A 20,150-nucleotide genomic window follows, 5' to 3' on the forward strand; every position below is an offset into this window, starting at 1 on the left:
TCAAGGCATACCATCCAAGACCCTGTCTTGGGGATATGTAGTACAAGCACTCTATACAAGACAAGTCTCTCTCAAATAAAAGACTTTTATAGTCACCCTGTGACCTATTGCCTTTATTTTCTCATGCTTGGTTGGGTTTATCTTGCAATGTGTTAGATTCCATGATGGAGCTTTTAGGACTAGGTTAATAGTGTGCTGCATGTCTGTCATAGGAGGGAGTTCCATCTGGTAAGTCCTCATTGACCACATTCTTCAAAGTTTGAAAATAGTTGTTAGATTTCTGGTGGGTGCTCCTATTCAACTTCACGAGGTGCCTCAGTTTGGTGACTATTAAGGTGCAGGCAAAGCCAATCTTCTTTTCCTAAAATTCTAACAAGAGAACTTGATGTTGTCTTTTTGGGTTTCGGCTTTGATCCCTTGTTTAGCCCTCTAGACCTAATTCCTATTCAAAGTGAAGGTGGTATTATTTCATCTGCAATAAGTAACATCATAGTCATAAAGCCATGGCCAACCGTGGAGGTGACCTAAACTCCTTGGATATCACATCCATCATCTTGCCTCGTCCCATCTAAAGAGATAAGATACTCGTATTTGATAAGGATGGTTTGGTCACTAAACGAAGCTGCACAATACGGTATTAAGTGGAGTCATTTTTTTTAAAAGAAAAGGTGATTGGATAGTCTTGAGCCCAAGCTTATCCATGAACTCCAAAGAGTGACTCTAAATACTATCATTGTTAATGATAATAATGAGTAAGCACTCCTAAGTCCTAACAAACAACATGGTTATGGTAAGATGTTTTTTCACCTCCAATCCACCATTTTCTCTTTCAATGGGGTAATAAGGACTAGGTGAAAATGTCTGGTTCCTTGTCATACACAAAAGGTTCGTCCTCCTACTCTTCCTTGCGGTCTTTATCAGCAAACTCTTCTCTTGGCATCTCTTTGTGCTCCTTCCAACTTTGATGGTAGTACTCGAAAGCTCTAGTGGACACTCTACAATTGTATGTTCATGTGATGGACTGCACTTCTCTCGAAAGGTGACTTACTCAGGTCTAAAAAACAATAATCATGCGTTCAAATCGAAGATCCACACTGTTAATCATGATCTATACCACTAAAGAAAAAAATACCTAAAAACAAAAAAATTACATGTTTTGGTGGTCTCTGACCTATGCACCAAGTAGATATAAAAATGGACAGTTTTCGTTATGCTAGTGTGCTAAATATATGATGAGGCATTTCAATTGAAAATCCACGTTATTAATCATGACTTACACATGTTAAAACATCTATAGATTGAAAATCAATTAACTTTAATGGTGAGATCATAATAAAACATGGTCTTATATCATTTTAACCACACATCTTTGCATCCACTTGATAAATAAGTTAGAGACCACCAAACACGTGATTTTTTATCTTTCAACATTTTTAGTAGTGTAGATCATGATCGACTATGTGGATCTTCCATTTGAATGCTAATTATTGATTTTCAACCTAAGATGAGTAGATATCTCTCCTCTCAATTGGAGAGTAGTCCATCTCTATGTTCATACCCCTGGTACTTGCAGCATGAGACACCTGGTCTTGGTGTGCTTGATGATTGCTGTCTTTAAGGACCCAAACTTTTTAGGATGTTTGCTTTACCAAGAATGTTCATAGCTGACTTTAGTGTTGTTTGTTTAAAGTGGGGGTCCGGCCTTCCTATTTTGATAGTCAATTTGCGAGCTCTACTCACCAGGGGCTCCTTTATCCTTTTGGACACCTGGTAGGCTTCTTCTAGAGTCTTCATTTGTGTTTCATCATCTTATCTTGGATCTCTTAGCAAAGTCTATTTTGAAACCTATGTCGACTTACTAGTCAAGGTCATGGAATTGAACTCTCAAAGCGGTTGCTCGTCAAACTCTTCTTAGTACTCTTGAATGGATCTGACATATATTACTTGGATACTTTATTTTTAAGCTATTTGGAATTGTCAGACACTTTTGAACACTTGGACACTGCAGCAGACACTCTACTTTGAAGTGTACTGCTGCATCAATAACTTGTCCAACACTTTGCACTTTTTTTTCGAAGGTCATGCAAGGTACTCTTAGTTTTAAGTGTCAGACATTTTCAACGAAGCGTCGAGCTTCTTGGATAATGGTTGTATCCTTCGCTTGAAAGGATACGCTTTCCTTCACACATGTCGGATTGTCCACTGCTTGCGAAGAGAGTGGACATGTGCGAAGGAAGGTGCATCCTCCTTTCACGCGAAGGATATAACCACATTCCAAGTTTCTTTGGACTGTTCAAGCAAAGTCTCCTCATATGTTCAATATAAAATTATCAAGATTATATAGATACTTTAAGCTAAATATAATTACATTTTAAATATCAATCTAAGTATCTCAAAATGTCTTAAATGAACCTAGAAAATAAATTAAACAAGTTAAAAACTTTTATGGCTGTTCTTCTAATTTATTTGTTAAAATTAAAATAGCTTCCTTTTTTAAGTTTCTCTTTTTTTTTTGAATAAGCAATATATATGTTGTGTCCTCTTGTCTCCACCAATTGAGAACACTTGGATGCTTGGCACCCATGCCAAGTGTCCAGTAAGATTGGATCTGACTCCTTGTTTAAATTAAAAAATCCGAGTGCAAATGTTCTAGGAATAAGCCAAAGGAATATAGCATTCCTACTACTTCTCCCTCATCTACATGGTCTAATGGACCTCTTATAACAGCCCGGTTATCATACAAAGGTTGACCACTAAATACATGCTTGACCCTTGGGCTTAGACTTAATGCATTTGACTAGCTTCCTATCAGAAGAATGGGGCTGGCTGAATTTGTTGTAATCAAGACTAATGATGTTGGAAAGCTATTTTAGTTAATTACCGAGTCCCTAACCGATACTGTGTTTGGAACCAGGATTTCAAACCCTATGGATCTTATCCCACATGAGGAGAAGCAGCTCTAAAAATTTTGAAAACATAGCAGTAGTTTATGGAGCCACCATATTTCTAATGGGTCAAAATTTAGTAAAGTGCTTGTCTTATCGCATGATTGTAAAATAAAGTTGTTACAGTGCCTAGTTCAAGTAATAGAAAATTTATTGTGTCAAGTGTTAGAAAACTACTTTCTTGGTTATCTGAAGAAACTGTGCTTGATACGTTCTTACATTATGTTGGATTACTGTTCCACCAGGTACCTCTCGTCATCTTGACAAAGTACCTCCAGAATAAATTTAAGAATGCCATGGTATGCAATCTTTTCTAAGACATTCAGCAGAAAAGATTTTCATCTAGTCTTCTTGTCATCTGGAAGTGTTGAAAAGAAATTATCGTTTTCTTGTTTTAAATTGAGAATCTATTGGCCAACTTGATCTTCTGGTTCTTCCGCATACACGGACAGCCTTGGTGTGTTCTCCCTTGCTACCATGATGTGATGAACAAAAAAGTGAGGACAGAGTAAAGCAAATATTTGTCATCACGCGTTTCAGAAGCAGGGATTTTGAAGATGCATGGGTTTTGCAATCGTTGTCTTGCACACAGCTCGACAGTTTTGCCCATCTGTACCTCCAGTAAAACCCCGTGTTTTAGCATTGTACACCTCAATAGGCAGTGAGTGCAATTACACTTTCATGTGATTTCCAGGTCTCAGTCCAAGGCAATCGTGCTGGTGTGAGACTTGTGATTCGCAGAGTACCTAAGCTCTTAGGAACGCGCCGCCGGTCGGCTAATTTCGGAACCCACAGCGATGGACCTTGTATTTGGCTTAACAACACCCCCAGGCAAAGACCTCGCTTGTACTTTTGAATGCTTCTAGTTTGGCTCTCTTGCTCGCCACCAAAAAAAGGGAGGAGAGGCATGAGTTCGGCAGTGATTCCAGTAAATTTGCCGTAGAAAGAAATTAGAATTTTACCAGAAGATGTGGGATACTAGATAGACATATCAAAATAATGATTCAGTTGTCTTAGAATTTTACTGCTTGAAAGTTAAATAGAACGAATGTCCGCAGAAGCAGCTTGAAGCAATAGCAATATATTTTTGCCGTGGTTTTAAAATTCTGCAATAATTAATCCGCAAAACACGGCATGCTTGTTGCAAAATGAATTAGTATGACAAATATAATCAGTATATGAGAATGTACTGCAAGTTCCTTCAGCTGCGGCACCCTGTAAAAAGCATGGAGCAATCTATGAAATGCTAAAAAGATGGTAAAACTGAAATTGAACAGGGGAGAAGCTCCACTCCGAGACTTCCAGACGCCTGGAGAAAGTTTCATTTCGGCATGGTAGAATACGTGATTAAGCTTTCAGAACAGCTTTGTGAACCATAGTCTCTTTGTGTATTTGGTGGCAGCTTTTCTCAACAAGGTCAAGCAGCTTTTCCAAGTTCATCGCCCATGAGTTAAGGATGTCGTTGCTGTCCTTGGCTGTCTGAAAGCAAACAATTCCCATTGGCCTGTCTATCTTTGCAACCAAGGATTTTGAAACCACCATATCTGATAGATGCTTCTCAGCTTCCTGAAAAATAACATGAGAGCACGCCATAAAAATTTGATAGTCAAATCATAAAAAGAAAATCTACAACTAGCTAACTCGTTGCAGAATTCATATACACAGGATACATGGGATAGACATCAGTGAAACCAGACTCGAGACGAAGAGGAAATAAATATAGAGGAAAGACATGCTGCTTCCTTCTCAAGTTACAAAGAATCATATGAAAATGATCTATTGTAAAAAATAATGAGAATCAAAAATTTGATTACAAGATATTATGAGTCCGAAACACTTTGACACTGGGGATACGAGGGGAGATGTAAACATGATTCCTGATCATCTTACTTGTGGATAATTAACGACACCATTGGCTCTTGTGAAGCCCCACAAAAAGGTATAAAAATGAAAGCAGGTCTCAACACATGCAATTCCACCATTTTCCATTAGTAATGAATACATTAGAATATAATTGGCAATTTACTGAGAACAAAGATGGGCCACGCAACAAGATTTCACACTTGAGCTATTCTATGGACAGCATGACTAACAAGTTGATCGACATGAGCAGGTCTTCTATTCCTTATCATCATGAAATTATTAATCCATGGGACAAGAATTCCTGACCAAGAAGGCAACAATGCTTGACATGTCAAGCAGAGTAAGCTTTAGTTCTTCCCTCTCCAAGTAATTAGCCACAAAATTGGCCTATAAGAACTAGCAATTCAACACAACTTTTGGAATCCCTTTGACAAGGTGTGGATAATCAATGAAGGGCAGGAACAGGCAACAAACTTCCGACCACTTTCAAGAAGCTAATGTAGAAGTCCACAAATGACAATCATGGCCAACCATGTATCTTTCAGCCATCAGAAATAAATTACATCTTTCCTAAGGAATGACAGAAACAAAGACAAGTAAGATTGTCTAAAACTATAGTAACACCTGCAAATTTTTGATGTATGCCATAACATATATACTATTAAGGGACTCACAACATCCCATCATTACAAGCCTCAATGCTGAAACTCTGTGAGGTAGCAATCATGCAAAGCAGCAACCACACTTGACCTGCCATGCAACTGAGCTTAAGCAAACAGCAGTAGGTACCTTCCTTTCCTCCTTTCTTTCCCTTTCAATAAAGGGAAAACTGGTGGCATCATCTTAGCCAGAGAGGGCAGCAGGCCTGGTAACTTACATGCTCAAGTGCCTCCACCTTCTAGGCTCCATAAACTGGGAGCTATATTTATGACAAAGCATTGGTTCTTACCCATGCATTTCATCTATAGTCAAACTAAGCATATGCAGTTAATCAATACATTTACACATGCAACGATGTTCGAATACATCCAACATCTTAGAGAGTAGGCAAATATGACTTAGCGAGTCAACCAAACTGCAGTTTAACATTTTAAAATTTTAGTTTGATACAAGATAATTGTTAGTGTCCAATATCTCCTGTGTATCCCAGACTGGCAGTCCATATTCTCATGTGCCAAATGGACTGCAATATGGTACCTGACAGGTCTTAATTACTAGAACCAGCAGTGGGCAGAGGTACAGTAGCAGGATAGAGCTCTCTCAGAAATTTAGAAAAAGGAAATACATAATAAGCCAATATGCAAGTAAGATTCTAGAGAAATTCCAACCAGTTCAAATGTCCAGCTATGAGTTCCAGGTAGAAGAACACATTAACCAAGTGTCTAGGCAAGTTTTTTGCTAAATGAAAAGATCTGAGTACAAACTACCACTCTGGAGGTTGCTGGGGAACAAAAGGAGGAATAAAAAAAATTTGCCAAACATAAGCTGACAAATGAAAAGCTATTTAAATAAGTTGAAGCTGAATTTCTAATGCTTTAAAGAGTCAGGTTGTAGTGGAATATAACCATGTAAAGGAAGGAATCTTGCTTCACTGATCAAAATAAGCTATTTATTTATCAAAATGAATTCCATATGGAACAAAAAAAAGAACTTTGAGCAGAACAGGTCTCACTCTACCTAAACAGCTTAATGAGGGGTAGAAACAAAAAGGACATTCTGAACCAATAAAAAGCTGGTTTCAAACAAAGGTAAACTGCATGCTTGCAGATGTGCTTGGAAAAACCTTCCCCAAAACTTAGCGAATGAGAATGAGCAGTGTTACTGCATGGGCATTTTTTGGAAGGGAAGTTGCAGACAAGCACCTGCTTGAGGCTAAAACTTGGATTTGGAAATAGTACTAGTTAAAGGGAAAAATGTACATAAATGATCCTCTATGTTCTTATAATTTAGCTTGTAAACCACGGTCATAAGAAAATGTCTGCACAAAGAAATATGGAGACATTGAAAGGGGAGTGCAGAAGGCGCTCATAGAAATAAAGATCAAGCAGATAGACCTCAACATTAAGGAGGGAACCTACACCAGTACCTTCCGACTAGTCTATTTACAAACTCTTTTATGCTAATTCATCAAGTTGAATAGTAATATAAAAAACATGCTTCTGGATATAAAGATATCATGTACAAGAAAACCCATAAAAAGCTAATAACATAACCATCAAATATGGTGGACTCACTTTATGTTAAGGTCAAGTAATTCAAATCACAGCAAATAACTAACCTCAATACACCTCATGAAGGCATTATAACAAATTATTCAATGGCAAAAATTGAACCAGTGATCCTCAAACAAGAAATGAATTCAAATTAACATTGCAGCTCCTGTTAGACTTAACAAATTCCTATTTTAAGGTTTGAAAAGTAGGCATATATTGATGGCGAACAAGGAATTGTCATATTGATGTCATATGCCTGGAGTCAGCACTTAAGTAAAACATATCTTAGAAGCCAAAAGCATGAAAAAGATCTTACAAGGTCCAACAAACATTCATCTTATACTAGTTGTTTCAGAGCACAACCTTAGCAGTACCAGCTACATCCAAACCCTCACAGAATAATTTTTAACTTGGGAGTTTCTGACCATCATTTTCCATTTAAAGTTTTAAACCACTAGAAAAAATTGCAAATTGGTATCTTACTGCCATCAATATCATGGTGAACTCCTAATCAACGCATCCCACCTCATATATGACCAATCATACAGTTATCTGAAAGTCTACGTGATGGAGGACCATCCTATAAGAGATCTAGGAACACCTTTGTTAGGCGTAAATATAGGAATTAGGAAATTTTATTTTAGTTTGGAATTAGGGAATTTTATTTGGACTCTAGGATTAGAATTTTATGAGGACTTCAGTATTCTATTCCTATAGGACTCTTATTAGGATTTTGCATCTATATAAACCTACTACTATGTAATTGAGAACACAAGTTTGCATTAATGAGAATAGAAATTCAAAAATGCCTTCTCCCTCTATCTTCTTCTCCTCTTCTTCTTCTCTCTACTCTTTCTTCTTCTCCCCTTTCTTCCTTTTCTCTCCTCTTTCTTCTGTCATGCGCCAATTGGTATCAGAGCATCCTATCCTCTTGCCTCCTGAGCTTGTCTTGCATCGGTATTAGAGCATCCTATTCTCTCTACCTCCTGAGCTTGTCCTCCGTCGGTATCAAAGCAAACTTCGTTTTACCACCATTGCCATAACATTCACCTGCACCATTACAGCCACAGATCCGCATTCCACGCGCAACACCACCTCAAGATTTGCACCAGTCCACCAACCATCAAAAAAAATTGATTGATCCCTATTTGGAGATCTGCCTCTCCCTCCCCTCTGATCCTCAACGGATCTCTCCCACGGTCGCCTCTGCCGCAAGTAGGCCAACAATCAGATCTCCTCCCATAGCATCACCACATCCTCGGCGACTCCAACGTGAAGCTTCATCGAATCTCTCGACTCCATCATCACCCGCTTGCACCCAAGTTGCCACCGTACCATCCTATCCGACTCTATTTGCCCTTCTGCCTTCTTCCCCGACACCAGCTTCAACACCACGAAGCGCTCCCCGAAGCGAAGAACGCTCACCATGGGTCTCCATCACCATTGCCACCAGCCTTGGCCACGGCCTTAGGACGAAAACCCTGGTCAACCGCCACTCCCACTCCTCTACTGCCACTCGCCGAGATCAAGCTACAGGCTCCTCGCTCGTGCCAACGCCTCGCCGCTTTGGAAAGGCTAGCCCCCACTTTCCGATGACTGTCTTCCATGGCTTCTCTGTTTTGACGAGCCCCATCGTCGTCGTCTCCTCCTCAAGCGCTAGGAGCCTCGCCCACCGTTGATCTCCACCCCGTCTCCAACGAGCTCCGCCAATCTCTGCTGCTGAAAGGTCATGCACCACACTCCATCGCCTAGGGCAACGGATCGAAGCTTTGCGAGAAAGAAGGGTGCCCCACGGATTCGGGTTCAAAGCCAGATTTGATCTGACCCAACTTAAAGCCCAAGCCAGACCCGATCACAAAATCAAGATCCTACCTGTTTCATTTAATCCAGCCACATCAGCTTCCCTTGCTTCATCATCGCCAACTCACATGTTGACATCGCCACCACGTCCGTGCCACTTCAGCGGTTTTTGCCACATCAACACCTATGAAATTTTCCAGAAACTTATTCTTGGCTAATTTTGACATGTTGATTCCATTTTTGATGTCCATTTTTGTTGATTCTACTTTGCTATAAGATGAAGTTGTGGTTTAAAGCATTCTTTGTAAGGTAATATCTTTTCCTTCTAAAGATTGATTGAAATTTATTTGATTAGGGAACTAGTAAAGTGCTTTAGTCCAAGTTTAATTTCATGCATTTTCTTTCACCAAAAAAAAAGATATATTCTTGTTCATTGCACCAAGCCCTAATTTGCATCTAGCCTTCTTTTTATTGCATTCATCCTAGTTTCTAAGCTTTGGCATATCATTTGCATTAAATTTATTAGTTTTATGTGTGTGCATTGAGTAGTAGTTTAGGAATCTTAATGACTTATTATAATTTTTAGTCTATCTTTGTATACTTTCATTGTTTTACACTCTGGTATATCACACTATGACCAGGAACAAAAGAGTGACCTCCTTTCCACTATAAACCAAACTACGACAAATGTCGTTTCCTCCACTTCTACACCACCATTGGATCCTCAAGCCTTTACAAACTCTGTAGACCAAAAATTTGAACGAATGAGCCAACAATATGAGCAATTAAGTCAGCAAGTAGCTCAAGCCCTAAGAGGTTTACAGGTAGACAAGTATATGAGGCAACCTGATGGGTTCCCTCATTTAGTTGGATCTATCTAGGTATCCTCCCTACTCGTGGATCAGTAGTAGCTACTGATAGGATGACTTATACCCTTAAATATGATGTTAGAGTCTTACCTAGGGATCCTTATTATTATATGGAGTCTAGGGTTAAGGAGGGCGTTCATGGGAGGATGAATTTAGAGGAACAACACCATATCCTTAGGCATGAACATAGACAGGATCATAGGCAACCAGTTCATGACCATCTAGGTGAAGTCCATCATAGGCTAGTTGATCAGCATGCCAAATATCCTGCTAGGATCAAGAGGCATTCTCCTCCACCCCATCGATACGAACAAGAGGATACCAGTAGCATTACTAGCTTGGTTAAAGTAGATGGGCAATCTTACGATGGTAAACCAGACTTGACATCTTCCTAGATTGGTTGAATGAGCTTAAGGATTACTTTGATTGGTATGATATGACTGATAGAGAGAGTTCATTTTGCTAAGATGAATTGAGTTAAAGCTGCTAAGAAATATTGGGTTAAAGCTGCTAAGATGAATTGAGTTAAAGCTGCTAAGAAATATTGGCAAAGCGTCCAGCAAAACCTTCAACATTAGATGAACCACTTTTCACCCAATGTTTCAGCTTCTGAACCATAAGGCAAACCTCAACTATGTCAAAATACATGGAAAGATTTGATAAGCTTATGCTTAGGACCAGAATACAGGAAGATCCATTTCATACAATTAGGAGGTTCATCAATGGGCTTAGGAAGATATAAATAGTGAAGTAGAGTTATATGCTCCTAATTCTTTAGAATAGGTCTACTACCAAAGGCCACCACTATAAAGAGGTATCTTAAGGCTCCTCCCTGTAAGTTCTCTTCTCAGGTGAGTGAGTCACGTCAGTCTAGACCTACTTCCCAGTCAAGATCTACCATCCAATCTAGGATTGTTTTCCAGATAGCTTCATGGGATAGTACCGCTACAAAGCGAAAACCTCAGTATATTACTCGTCCTAGTGGTTCTGTCAGTGTTCCCCGTTCTAGTGGTTCTTCGGTGCAGTGTCATCATTGTCATAATAGGGGTCACATAGCTACATGTTGTCCTTAACAAGCTTTAGCCTTAGAGCAAGATTTTGATGATGTACAAGAGATTGAGGACCAGGTAGTAGATTCTATAGAATACTCTAAAGATGAGGTAAGAGGATGATTTAGAAGTAGATGACCATCATTGTAATGTAGTGAGGTGTGTTTTGTCCACTGTTGCAGATAGTCATGAGTAGAAGTGTACTAGTATTTTTCACACCTTCATTAGGTGCAATGAAAGATCCGCTAAGTTAGTCAGCGATGGAGGTAGTACTATGAATGTGGTTTCTAAAGCTGCTATAGCCAAATTGAACCTTAAGGTAGAGCCACATCCCAAGTCTTTTAAGGTAGCCTGGGTTAATATGACTACTTTGCCTATAACTAAGAGATATTTAGTGCCCATCAAAACGGGAGATTATTAAAATGAGGTGTATTGTGATGTGTTACCTAACATTTTGTTGGGATGCCCATAGCTTTATGACTTGATGTGACTAACCATGGTAGAGAAAACACCTATGTGTTTAAGTATAAGGGCAAGAATATCATTTTAATCCCTGCCAAACCCATAAGGGCTCTAATTCTAAGAATAAGCCACTCTCGTGTTCCTACTAGAAAGGGTATCTATATCCTGAACCATAAATTTAGTGGCAAAATTGTAATGAGTAATACGGATTATAAACTTGTTGATGTGCATCGTAGGGCTGAGGAGTTTGATGTAGAAGATAATGTCATAGTTCATATTTGTAACTTTGCGATAACCCAAGATCTACCCAATGCATAGTTGATGTGGGACTAAACACACGCCCACATGATCCTCACATACTCCCCCTATTCAAATCATGGCATCCTTGTCAGATTAAAAGTCTAAATCTATTCAAATCCAATCACAAACACCATGACCAGCCCTTGGTCACTCTCTAAGGACCTATGTTGCAGTATTATCAAGTCTACGTGCTATAGACCAGATCTACTCTGATACCATTTGTAACAACCTAATATCTACCCAGTGCATAGACGATGTGGGACTAAATACACGCCTACATGGTCCTCACAACATTCATCCAAAACATCTGTCTAAAAATTCCTTCAAGAAACTACCTGCTCGAGCCATTGGCCCATTCTCTATTATTAAAAACCTTGGATCTAATGCATATATACTTGATTAAACTGATCATATGAATATTAGTCTTGTTTGTAATGTGGAGGATTTATTACCTACCAAGGCACCTTTAAGCCTCCTACTTTGCTATCTAGTGGTCCTACAAGTACTTAAGTTCCTAAGGCACTGCATTTTCCTCCACAACGAGATGAGATTGAAGCGATTTTAGATAAGGAGATTGTTTCTTCTTCTAATGGTGGCTTCTATCATTATCTTGTCCAATGGAAAGGCCGCCCTTCATCTTATGCTTCTTGGATTATAGAGGACGAGTTTCGCACCTTGAATCTAGAGCTTTTCAAGTGGTACTTATAGTCAACCTCGCCAGAGTCAAGTTTTTTCCATCCTGGAGGAGTATGATGGAGAACCGTCCTATAAGAGATCTAGCCACACTTATGTTAGGCATAAATATAGAAATTAAAAAAAATTATTTTTATTTGGACTCTAGAACTAAAATTTTATGAGGACTTTAGTATTTTATTTCTATATGGACTCTTATTAGGATTTTGGGTCTATACAAACCCATGGCTATGCAATTGAGAACACAAGTTTGCATTATTGAGATTTGAGATGGAGAATATTGAGTTATCCTCTCCTTTTATCTTCTCTTTCTTCCTTCTCCTCTTCTCTCTCCACTTTCTTCTCCTTCTTCCTTCTTCTCTCGCCACTCTCTTCTTTTGTCCTGCGTTAGTTGGCATCAAAGCTTCCTATTCTTCGTCTCCTAAGCTTGTCCTACGTCGATATTAGAGCATCCTATTCTCCCTACCTCCTAAGCTTGTCTTGTGTCACTATGATAGGTGGGCATAAGAAGATTATGGAAATATTAAACATACAACTGCTAACAAGCACATTATGAAGGCTAATGGGAGAACATAATTATGACCCTAGCAAATACTTCAGTTCTTTCCTCCCAATTTTAACTTTGTGCTTCCATTATGCATTTATGTCAACAAACTTAAAAAAATTAATTTTTCAAATTCTCCAGCCATCATCGTAATTCTAAAAGCATGATTATTTAATTACCTTAAACTTTCACTGACAATGTGAGTTCACTGGTGCATCTTTGATCCATGTCAGAGATACAAATATGTAACCTAATATATCATTCATAAGCACTGTGAATTATTAAAACCTCAACAGAATACCAAACAAAACGCAGCTCCTAAGACACCCAAATGTGGGAAATGTTTGTGTTTGCCTCACCACCAAAGGACGGCCACCAAAAAGAAGAGGGGAAAAGCCTAGAATCAATCACTTCACATACCTTAGGAGTTAGAAATGTAGTCAATACAACCAATAATGTAAGACATGTAGGTCGGAAGAAACAAATATACATGAATAATCATGCCGAATAAAGGAAAAGGAAGCAAACCTGTAAACTCAGGCACAACAAATCAGCAAGCCTCTTTAAGGTAATCCTTGAATAATACTTGGATACCACCAAAATATTCTGAGAATATGAAAGATTTACAAATTAATAAAATTTGAGATGAAGTAAAAATGAATAATGGAACAAAAGAAATAAAAAAACTGAGCATCAGAATAATACATGTTCAATAATTCTCAGTTTTAGATCTTCAGCTGCCTTGGCACCCAAAGATCCTCCCAGCATATTCTTCTCATTCTCAAACTCATCCTTATACATCTCCCAAAGACCTGTCCACTGGATCACCTCCATGGTAACTAGCTGCTTTAAAAGCAGACTGACATGGTGGGCCAACAGAGAAGAGCATATATGAAGATCTTACATCAGACAGGAATAATTGGATAGAAAACATGTGATGAAATAATACAAAGAATCACCTACCGGAAATTAGGAATTTCAGAAATATTTTTATCTTCTAGAGTAGAGTTGAGAAGGCTTGATTGCATTGGGTCATGTGGCGACAACACCAAATACCAGCAAATTTTCCTAAGCACCTACAAAAAAAATGATTCAGAAAAATATTACAATATTAAAAAAGAACTGAAAGGCAGGTATTTACCGGAATCCACTGTGCTGGGTCCTCTTTCACAGATGGAATATCATATATTGCTTTGTAGCTACGGCAAATTTCCAAGTAGTCATTGTTATGAGAGTAATAGCTACACGAAAACAATGATCTAATTAATAGTTATCCAATCATTATGGGAGCAAAAACAAGTAATATGTTAAAATCAAAGTAGACTGCACTTCTTAATAGAGCATCTTATAATAAAATAGTAGTGCATAGATTCCAAACAAACATCTTGCCATAATAGAACATCCCAGGATCAAATACATATTTCCACAGGCAAAAGCACAAGTCAATACAAAAATCCGAACTCACCCATCGTGTCCAAGCACACAACAAATTAACCTGGTGCATATAAGATTTTGTACTTCTAGCTATTAATTATTTTATAGCTTTTTCAAAATTATTGTAAAGACTATTTTGAAGAATGACATCTCCTGTTGATGTGACTGCTGCATTCACTTACAGATTTTAATGATAAGAAATGGAGGAGTAAATATTAACGCCGTAAATGTAATGAACACGGGAAGTACCAAAGAATATATTTCACATTCAGAATCAAATAGGAACAGCTAAGTGTATTGTAGTTGTACAAAAACACATCAGTAAACGCCAACAACAATATTCAGTAAACAGTCAGAAAAGAAGCAGGAGATTATTATGAAGATAACAAAAATATTCTGAAATGGAATGGTGAAAGAAAAGAAAAAGGAGACGAGCAAATCCTCAAATAGCCAAATACAGTGCTTTTTCTATTTTTTATTTTTCCTTTTGGGGGATGCCTTGGGCCCAAAAGAATCAACTCTCCCCATCAGAGAATAATAAAGCTTCTTAGACACAAGAACTTGATGAGCAAAAAAGCACCACCTTACCGAATCATTAGTTCATAGTAGATTCGCTTCAACTCTAAGAGGGAAGGTATATCTGCAGGAGCCTCTTCAACAATATTATCCCCTTCCTTGGGCTTTTTCTTTTCTTTTGAAGCATCTGCATCAAAAACCCGAGGACTAATTTTTCTTGATAAAATCTGTGCACGTACATAATCCTGGCGATCTAAGCACAGACGAACCTGGAAATAGGATGATTTGAAATATATGTAAGTAAAGGCATATGTCAGTCTTGTAACAGCATTGTGCTAACTGAGCTAATGGCTGAAGGTTGAAACATGAAATCATACTTGTTCAAGAATGAATGCTATCTTTTCCGTTTTTGCCATTGCTCCGAAAGTTTCCACCTGAAGAGTAAATAGTCAGTTGCAAAAAGAAAATATATTGTATAATTACAACCACTAACTGTCAGTAAGCAAACACAACAAGAATCCCAGTATAAACTAAGGCTCACTAGAATTGTCAGGAAACACTTAGTACATCAACTTACAGCAATTTCTTGCATCAAATCAGCAGCCTCAGCAATAAGGCCCTGTTCTTCTTTAATCTTTGCAAGTTTTTTTATCAGGCGTGCCCTCTCTATCTCTACATATATCTATAAACAGAGATGAAACATAAATTGCAAGCATAAGTATATAACATGAGCTAAATCAGGCATCCTCAATGTGTCACAAGTCCACCTTTCCAGCAGAGACACTGTTCAGTGTTTTGATTAATTCAATGCGTGCATCAACATCAGGTGTCTCGTCAATATACTGCATAGCTTGTTGTACCATGGCGGTGACTGCCTGCTTGCAAACAAACAACCACAAAAAAATAAATTGAATAAGTATAACCAAGAAAACTAAAAGCACTCAGAGGCAGCTTATCATAGGTCAACCAGATAACGGTTTTCCATGCAGAAGAATAAAAGAAGTTGATCATATAAATAGTTTAATATCAGAAATCCGGTATCCACCATTCTTTTTTGATCCTTATTCCACCAAAGCCCTAGTTGCCTGCAAAAGCAAACTGGCTTTCAGCAACACATCTGTGCCCGCAAGGACCAAGTGTCCCCACAGAAAGCAATCAGTAAACATGGAGAACGACCCACTGATATAAATTAAAACCACCATGTTTCAACTATTTATCGCTCTCTCTCTCTCTCTCTCTCTCTCTCTCTCTCTCTCTCTCTCTCTCTCTCTCTGTGTGTGTGTGTATGTGCGTACATATAATCTCTGTCTATGGTGGTACACAGGTGGGACATATTATTGCATTAATGAAGTCATTGGATACCTGAAATATACTAACTATAGGTTATCATGAGATGGAGGGTACCACTTTTGTCTATGTTGAGAATAGTCACTTGAAGAAGTATATGCAAAAAAAAAAAAAAAGAAATTCCCAAAGAGAGAGAAGAATTGCCCTGCATGGCTACACCTAACCAATTAAACAGTCCCTTGTCTTCAGATGTAGATATTTCTACCAAATCACATAAACCAGATTGTTTTTTTTTTTATACTTTTCTCAGGATGAAAAAAGAAAATGCTTTCCTAACCTACATTACTCTAGGAAATAAATGGCTTGCTTCCATAAATATTTAGCTTATACATCTTCCTAACAAGACCTTGCCTCCTTCGGTTTTCAACCAGATTCCTTCAAAACCTCAAGGATCCTCACCATGGTAGTAGAAAGAAAATGAGAGGTCCTGTATCCACCCAATACATTTTTCATTGAAGCATCTGCTCACAAATCATCTTGATACAAGAGTATCTTTTTAATTTGCTAGCAAACTTTTCCTTTACTTTAGAAGAAGATCTGTAACATAGCATTTTGCCAAAAGGAAGGCCCAGAAAAACAGAGTAGGATTTATCTAAATGAAGCTTAGCATTGCATCTATTGCTTTCTTACATTTCACATGCCTTTCAACATCTCAATGTCTCTTCACAAAAGTGAATGAAACTAATTATTTTGCATTAGGAAAAGAAAATATATTCTAGTTTATTTGCATGCCCAAACCTTGCTTCTTCTCTATAATTGCTTTGGTAACTTTTCACCAAAAACTACTCTCCTTTCCAATAAAAAGTATTCCACCACCATTCAGCTCAGCAACCCTTAACTTACCATCCCAGAAATATCTGAAGATAACTTCCAAAGGATACTTGTAACATCAGGCTCCTCTCAAAGAAAACCTGATTATAATTTTCAACTCCATTAACCATTGCTTAACTAGTACCATCAGGCTTCTCCCAAAGGGAAGCTGATTATAATTTCCAATTCTCTTGACCACCCCAGCACCCCCTAACTCACCATTCCAATGAGACGAAAATTTTTCAGACATTTATTAACAATTTAAGACCCCTCTAACAGTGCATACCTTTTCAATTTCTTAGCCACTTCAGAATGTATAATGATCATGCATGCATATTGAGTGCAGAGATTGTTATGGTGTAGCCTACTAGCATAAATAAGCCCCAAATATACAGTAACACCTTGTTAAGATACCGATTTCTTATTCATACTTCAGATCATCAAGGTCAAAAGCACCCTAATTTAAGGGTATAAATAGGTCAATGAAAGCATTATCCTCAAAATTCCACATCCATCATTTTACCAAAAACAATGCAAGACCCATAGCAAACTTGAATAGACTAACAACAAAACTAAAATGTTTCGAGCAGCACAAAATATGGTTACAATGGGATACGTTATATTCCCTAAAAGAAGGTGGCAAAAGTCTAATGAACACTAGACCCGCTGCAAAAACCATATTTTTGTGCACTGCATATCCCCTTAGTTGGTGATTCAACATGGTCAGTCAGTAAGAACCCTAAATCTTATATATATAAAGCTTTTATATGAAGTCGGGAAATAACCACTAAGTTCAAGTACAAATGTGCGAAGCAACGGTGAGCATAGTATAAATCTCACTACTTCCATCTAGTATCACATCCATCCAGCACTTATAAAGGAAATATTGCTTCATTGTGCTACATTCCTTTTTCATAACAACTTTGCAAAAGAAGCCACTTTTTTCTCTTCCAAGAAACTAACACATTCTCTATGCATTGCTATCCTATCCTCGGAACTAGTTCTCTTCATTCTCTTGTTTGATACATATTTGACACAAAAATGTTTTGAGCAAATGAATTGTGCACCTATAAAAATCTAACGGTGGACAGCATAAACACTTAACATGTCAACATAAGTTATACTTCATAAGAAAGTAGGGGTACCTCAGGAGATCCAAATTTTGAGAAGCCATGCACATTGTACATAAACAACAAACACCAACAGTTCACTAGCAGACTAGAAAACATGCAAAGTAGGCTTACTAAAACACAGCTCGCTTACATCTAGATATGCATTTAATTGCATGTACTCATGAGCTAACAAAAATATCAGCAAGCTAGCTTTGCAACACGAGGTTCACCAGTATCATAGCTTCAACAGCTAAAAAATTCCAAACAATAGGTTGCTCTAACAATTCAATAAATTAGATCTATCTAAACTCAACAGAAGACCAACTTTCAAACACTCCACCTGCTTAAGTTGACCCCTCCTTTTTGACAGAAGAACTATCTGGTCATTCAGAGTCTTCCATGCACGGGCTTTATAACAAAGTTCCACAATGTCAGTAACAGCTTTCTTGGTTCCAGCAACATCACCGGCAAGCCTCATTTGCTTCTCCACGTTCAAGAGGGATTCTATCGCAGCATCGAGATTCTCTTCCTGCATCAAGTTAATATGATGTCAGATTCCTACATAAAGAAGCAAGCAGCCATCTGGTACAGAAAATAACGGTATGAATATCCGATACCACCATCTATATATTCAAGTAACAGATAACAAATCATAAAATAGTTCAAATTATATAAAAAAAATTAAAAAAATCCATCCAACCACAATTTACAAGCATCAAGATCAAATCTTGAACATACTACAAGTATATGGAACATTGGACATCATAAATGACTGTTTTCACAAAATTTCTTCACCAAAAACCAAATTTTTTAATTCAATTTTCCCTTTTTTTTCTACAACACGATAGACCTTTCCCGATTCAACTGATTGAAACCCTATATAGATACTATATTGGGATCTTATAATTGACAGATCCATGGGCATAAGCCCTAGTTTCTACAATAAGCCCTAGAACCAAGATTTCACGAACAGGCGAACAAACTGAGGGCAAATACAAATCGTAGTCTTATTAGCAGATTCAAGAACTTGAAAATGTCTCTCAGTAAAGAGAAAGATGTTAGATTTCTTTAGCTCGACGGATTAATCGATGGGAGGAAGAAAAGAGAAATCAAGATCTCCAAGGAGAAGAGGAGCTCACCATCTTTGGAGCGATTGCGTGACGAAGAGAAAAACCCTAGAGAGAGACGGAGCGGCGGAATGCTGGAGTGAGAGGGCTGCCACAGAGAGAGATCGCTCCTCGGCCTCGGTCGGGGATCTTATTTACTTTTGAGTACTTCCGTTGTCTTCAAGGGAGAGATCATGAAAGCGGCCGGTAGGGTCGGGTTCAGATCCGGCTTGGCCCGGATCCGGCCCGAACTGCGGTCGGGTCTAAAGTCTAAAGATTCAATCAGGGTTCCTTTCCATAATGGGTTATATATTTATGGGACGCGTGCAAGAACTTCTAAATCTATATTTGTTCGGCCTAATTGGATTCACGGCACAAAATTTTAAGCTCGGGTCTAGGCTGGGAACCGGCTTATGAATCTTAATTTCAGGGACGTGTCTGATCCAATTTGGACCAAGTAATTAACTACCTAGTGGATGAGCAATTTGGCCTCCTCCTTGTGATATGAAATATAAATGCCCTTAGCCTTGGTTTTGGTTTCTAGTTTCCTCCTCTCTCCTGGTATCCCATCCCACAAACTATTCCAACCTTGAAGGTGGTTAACCCTTATTACGTATTCCTCTAAAAGCGCTTTGGGCTCGTTTGGTTCGTGGGAAATATTTTCCTTTCTAGGAATATGATTCCTACAAGGTAGATTCCTAGAAAGAGGATGCCTAAGAAAGTATTTTTGGCATATTTGGTTGACTATAGGAAAATGACAAATTTCCAAAGTGCTTATGTTTGGTTGACTATCCATTTTTCTGAAAAAGTTATGTATGATTTCTATTATACTCTTAATAAAAATTAGGTCTTTAATGCCTCTTTAATGCTGAAGGGCCTTTTTAGAAAAAAATAAAAATGGAGTGTTCCAGCCTCATGGAAAAGTAACTTTTTCATGTTTCTCATGGAAATCATATTCCCATAAAAATACAACTTTTCCGTCTTTCTTCTTTGAAAATTCCAACCAAACAAGAGGCATCTTATTACTTTCTCGTTGACCACACTTTTCTTCCTTCTTTTTCCGCGAACCAAACGAGCCCTTTATCTA

At 38.1% G+C, this 20,150-nt stretch overlaps 1 protein-coding gene across 2 annotated transcripts; it reads right to left on the minus strand.

Moving 5' to 3' along the window:
• Positions 1-3,985: 3,985 nt before the first annotated feature.
• On the minus strand, positions 3,986-19,236 carry LOC103712963 (26S proteasome non-ATPase regulatory subunit 12 homolog A). Of its 2 annotated transcripts, XM_008799687.4 has the most exons (11): positions 19,097-19,236; positions 18,298-18,486; positions 15,456-15,563; positions 15,266-15,370; positions 15,066-15,122; positions 14,761-14,957; positions 13,880-13,979; positions 13,702-13,814; positions 13,444-13,597; positions 13,267-13,344; positions 3,986-4,511 (listed from the first exon to the last, which is right to left on the minus strand). In XM_008799687.4, exons 1-11 carry the CDS (start codon positions 19,097-19,099, stop codon positions 4,293-4,295), a joined length of 1,323 nt encoding a protein of 440 aa, XP_008797909.1. In that variant the 5' UTR covers positions 19,100-19,236; the 3' UTR covers positions 3,986-4,292. The 2 variants fall into 2 exon arrangements, with proteins under 2 accessions (XP_008797909.1, XP_008797908.1); XM_008799686.4 differs by lacking the exon at positions 19,097-19,236 and having other exon boundaries at positions 18,298-18,492.
• Between the last annotated feature and the right edge of the window lie 914 nt (positions 19,237-20,150).

Source organism: Phoenix dactylifera, chromosome 4 (genome assembly GCF_009389715.1).
Source record: "Phoenix dactylifera cultivar Barhee BC4 chromosome 4, palm_55x_up_171113_PBpolish2nd_filt_p, whole genome shotgun sequence".
Lineage (NCBI taxonomy): Eukaryota > Viridiplantae > Streptophyta > Magnoliopsida > Arecales > Arecaceae > Phoenix > Phoenix dactylifera.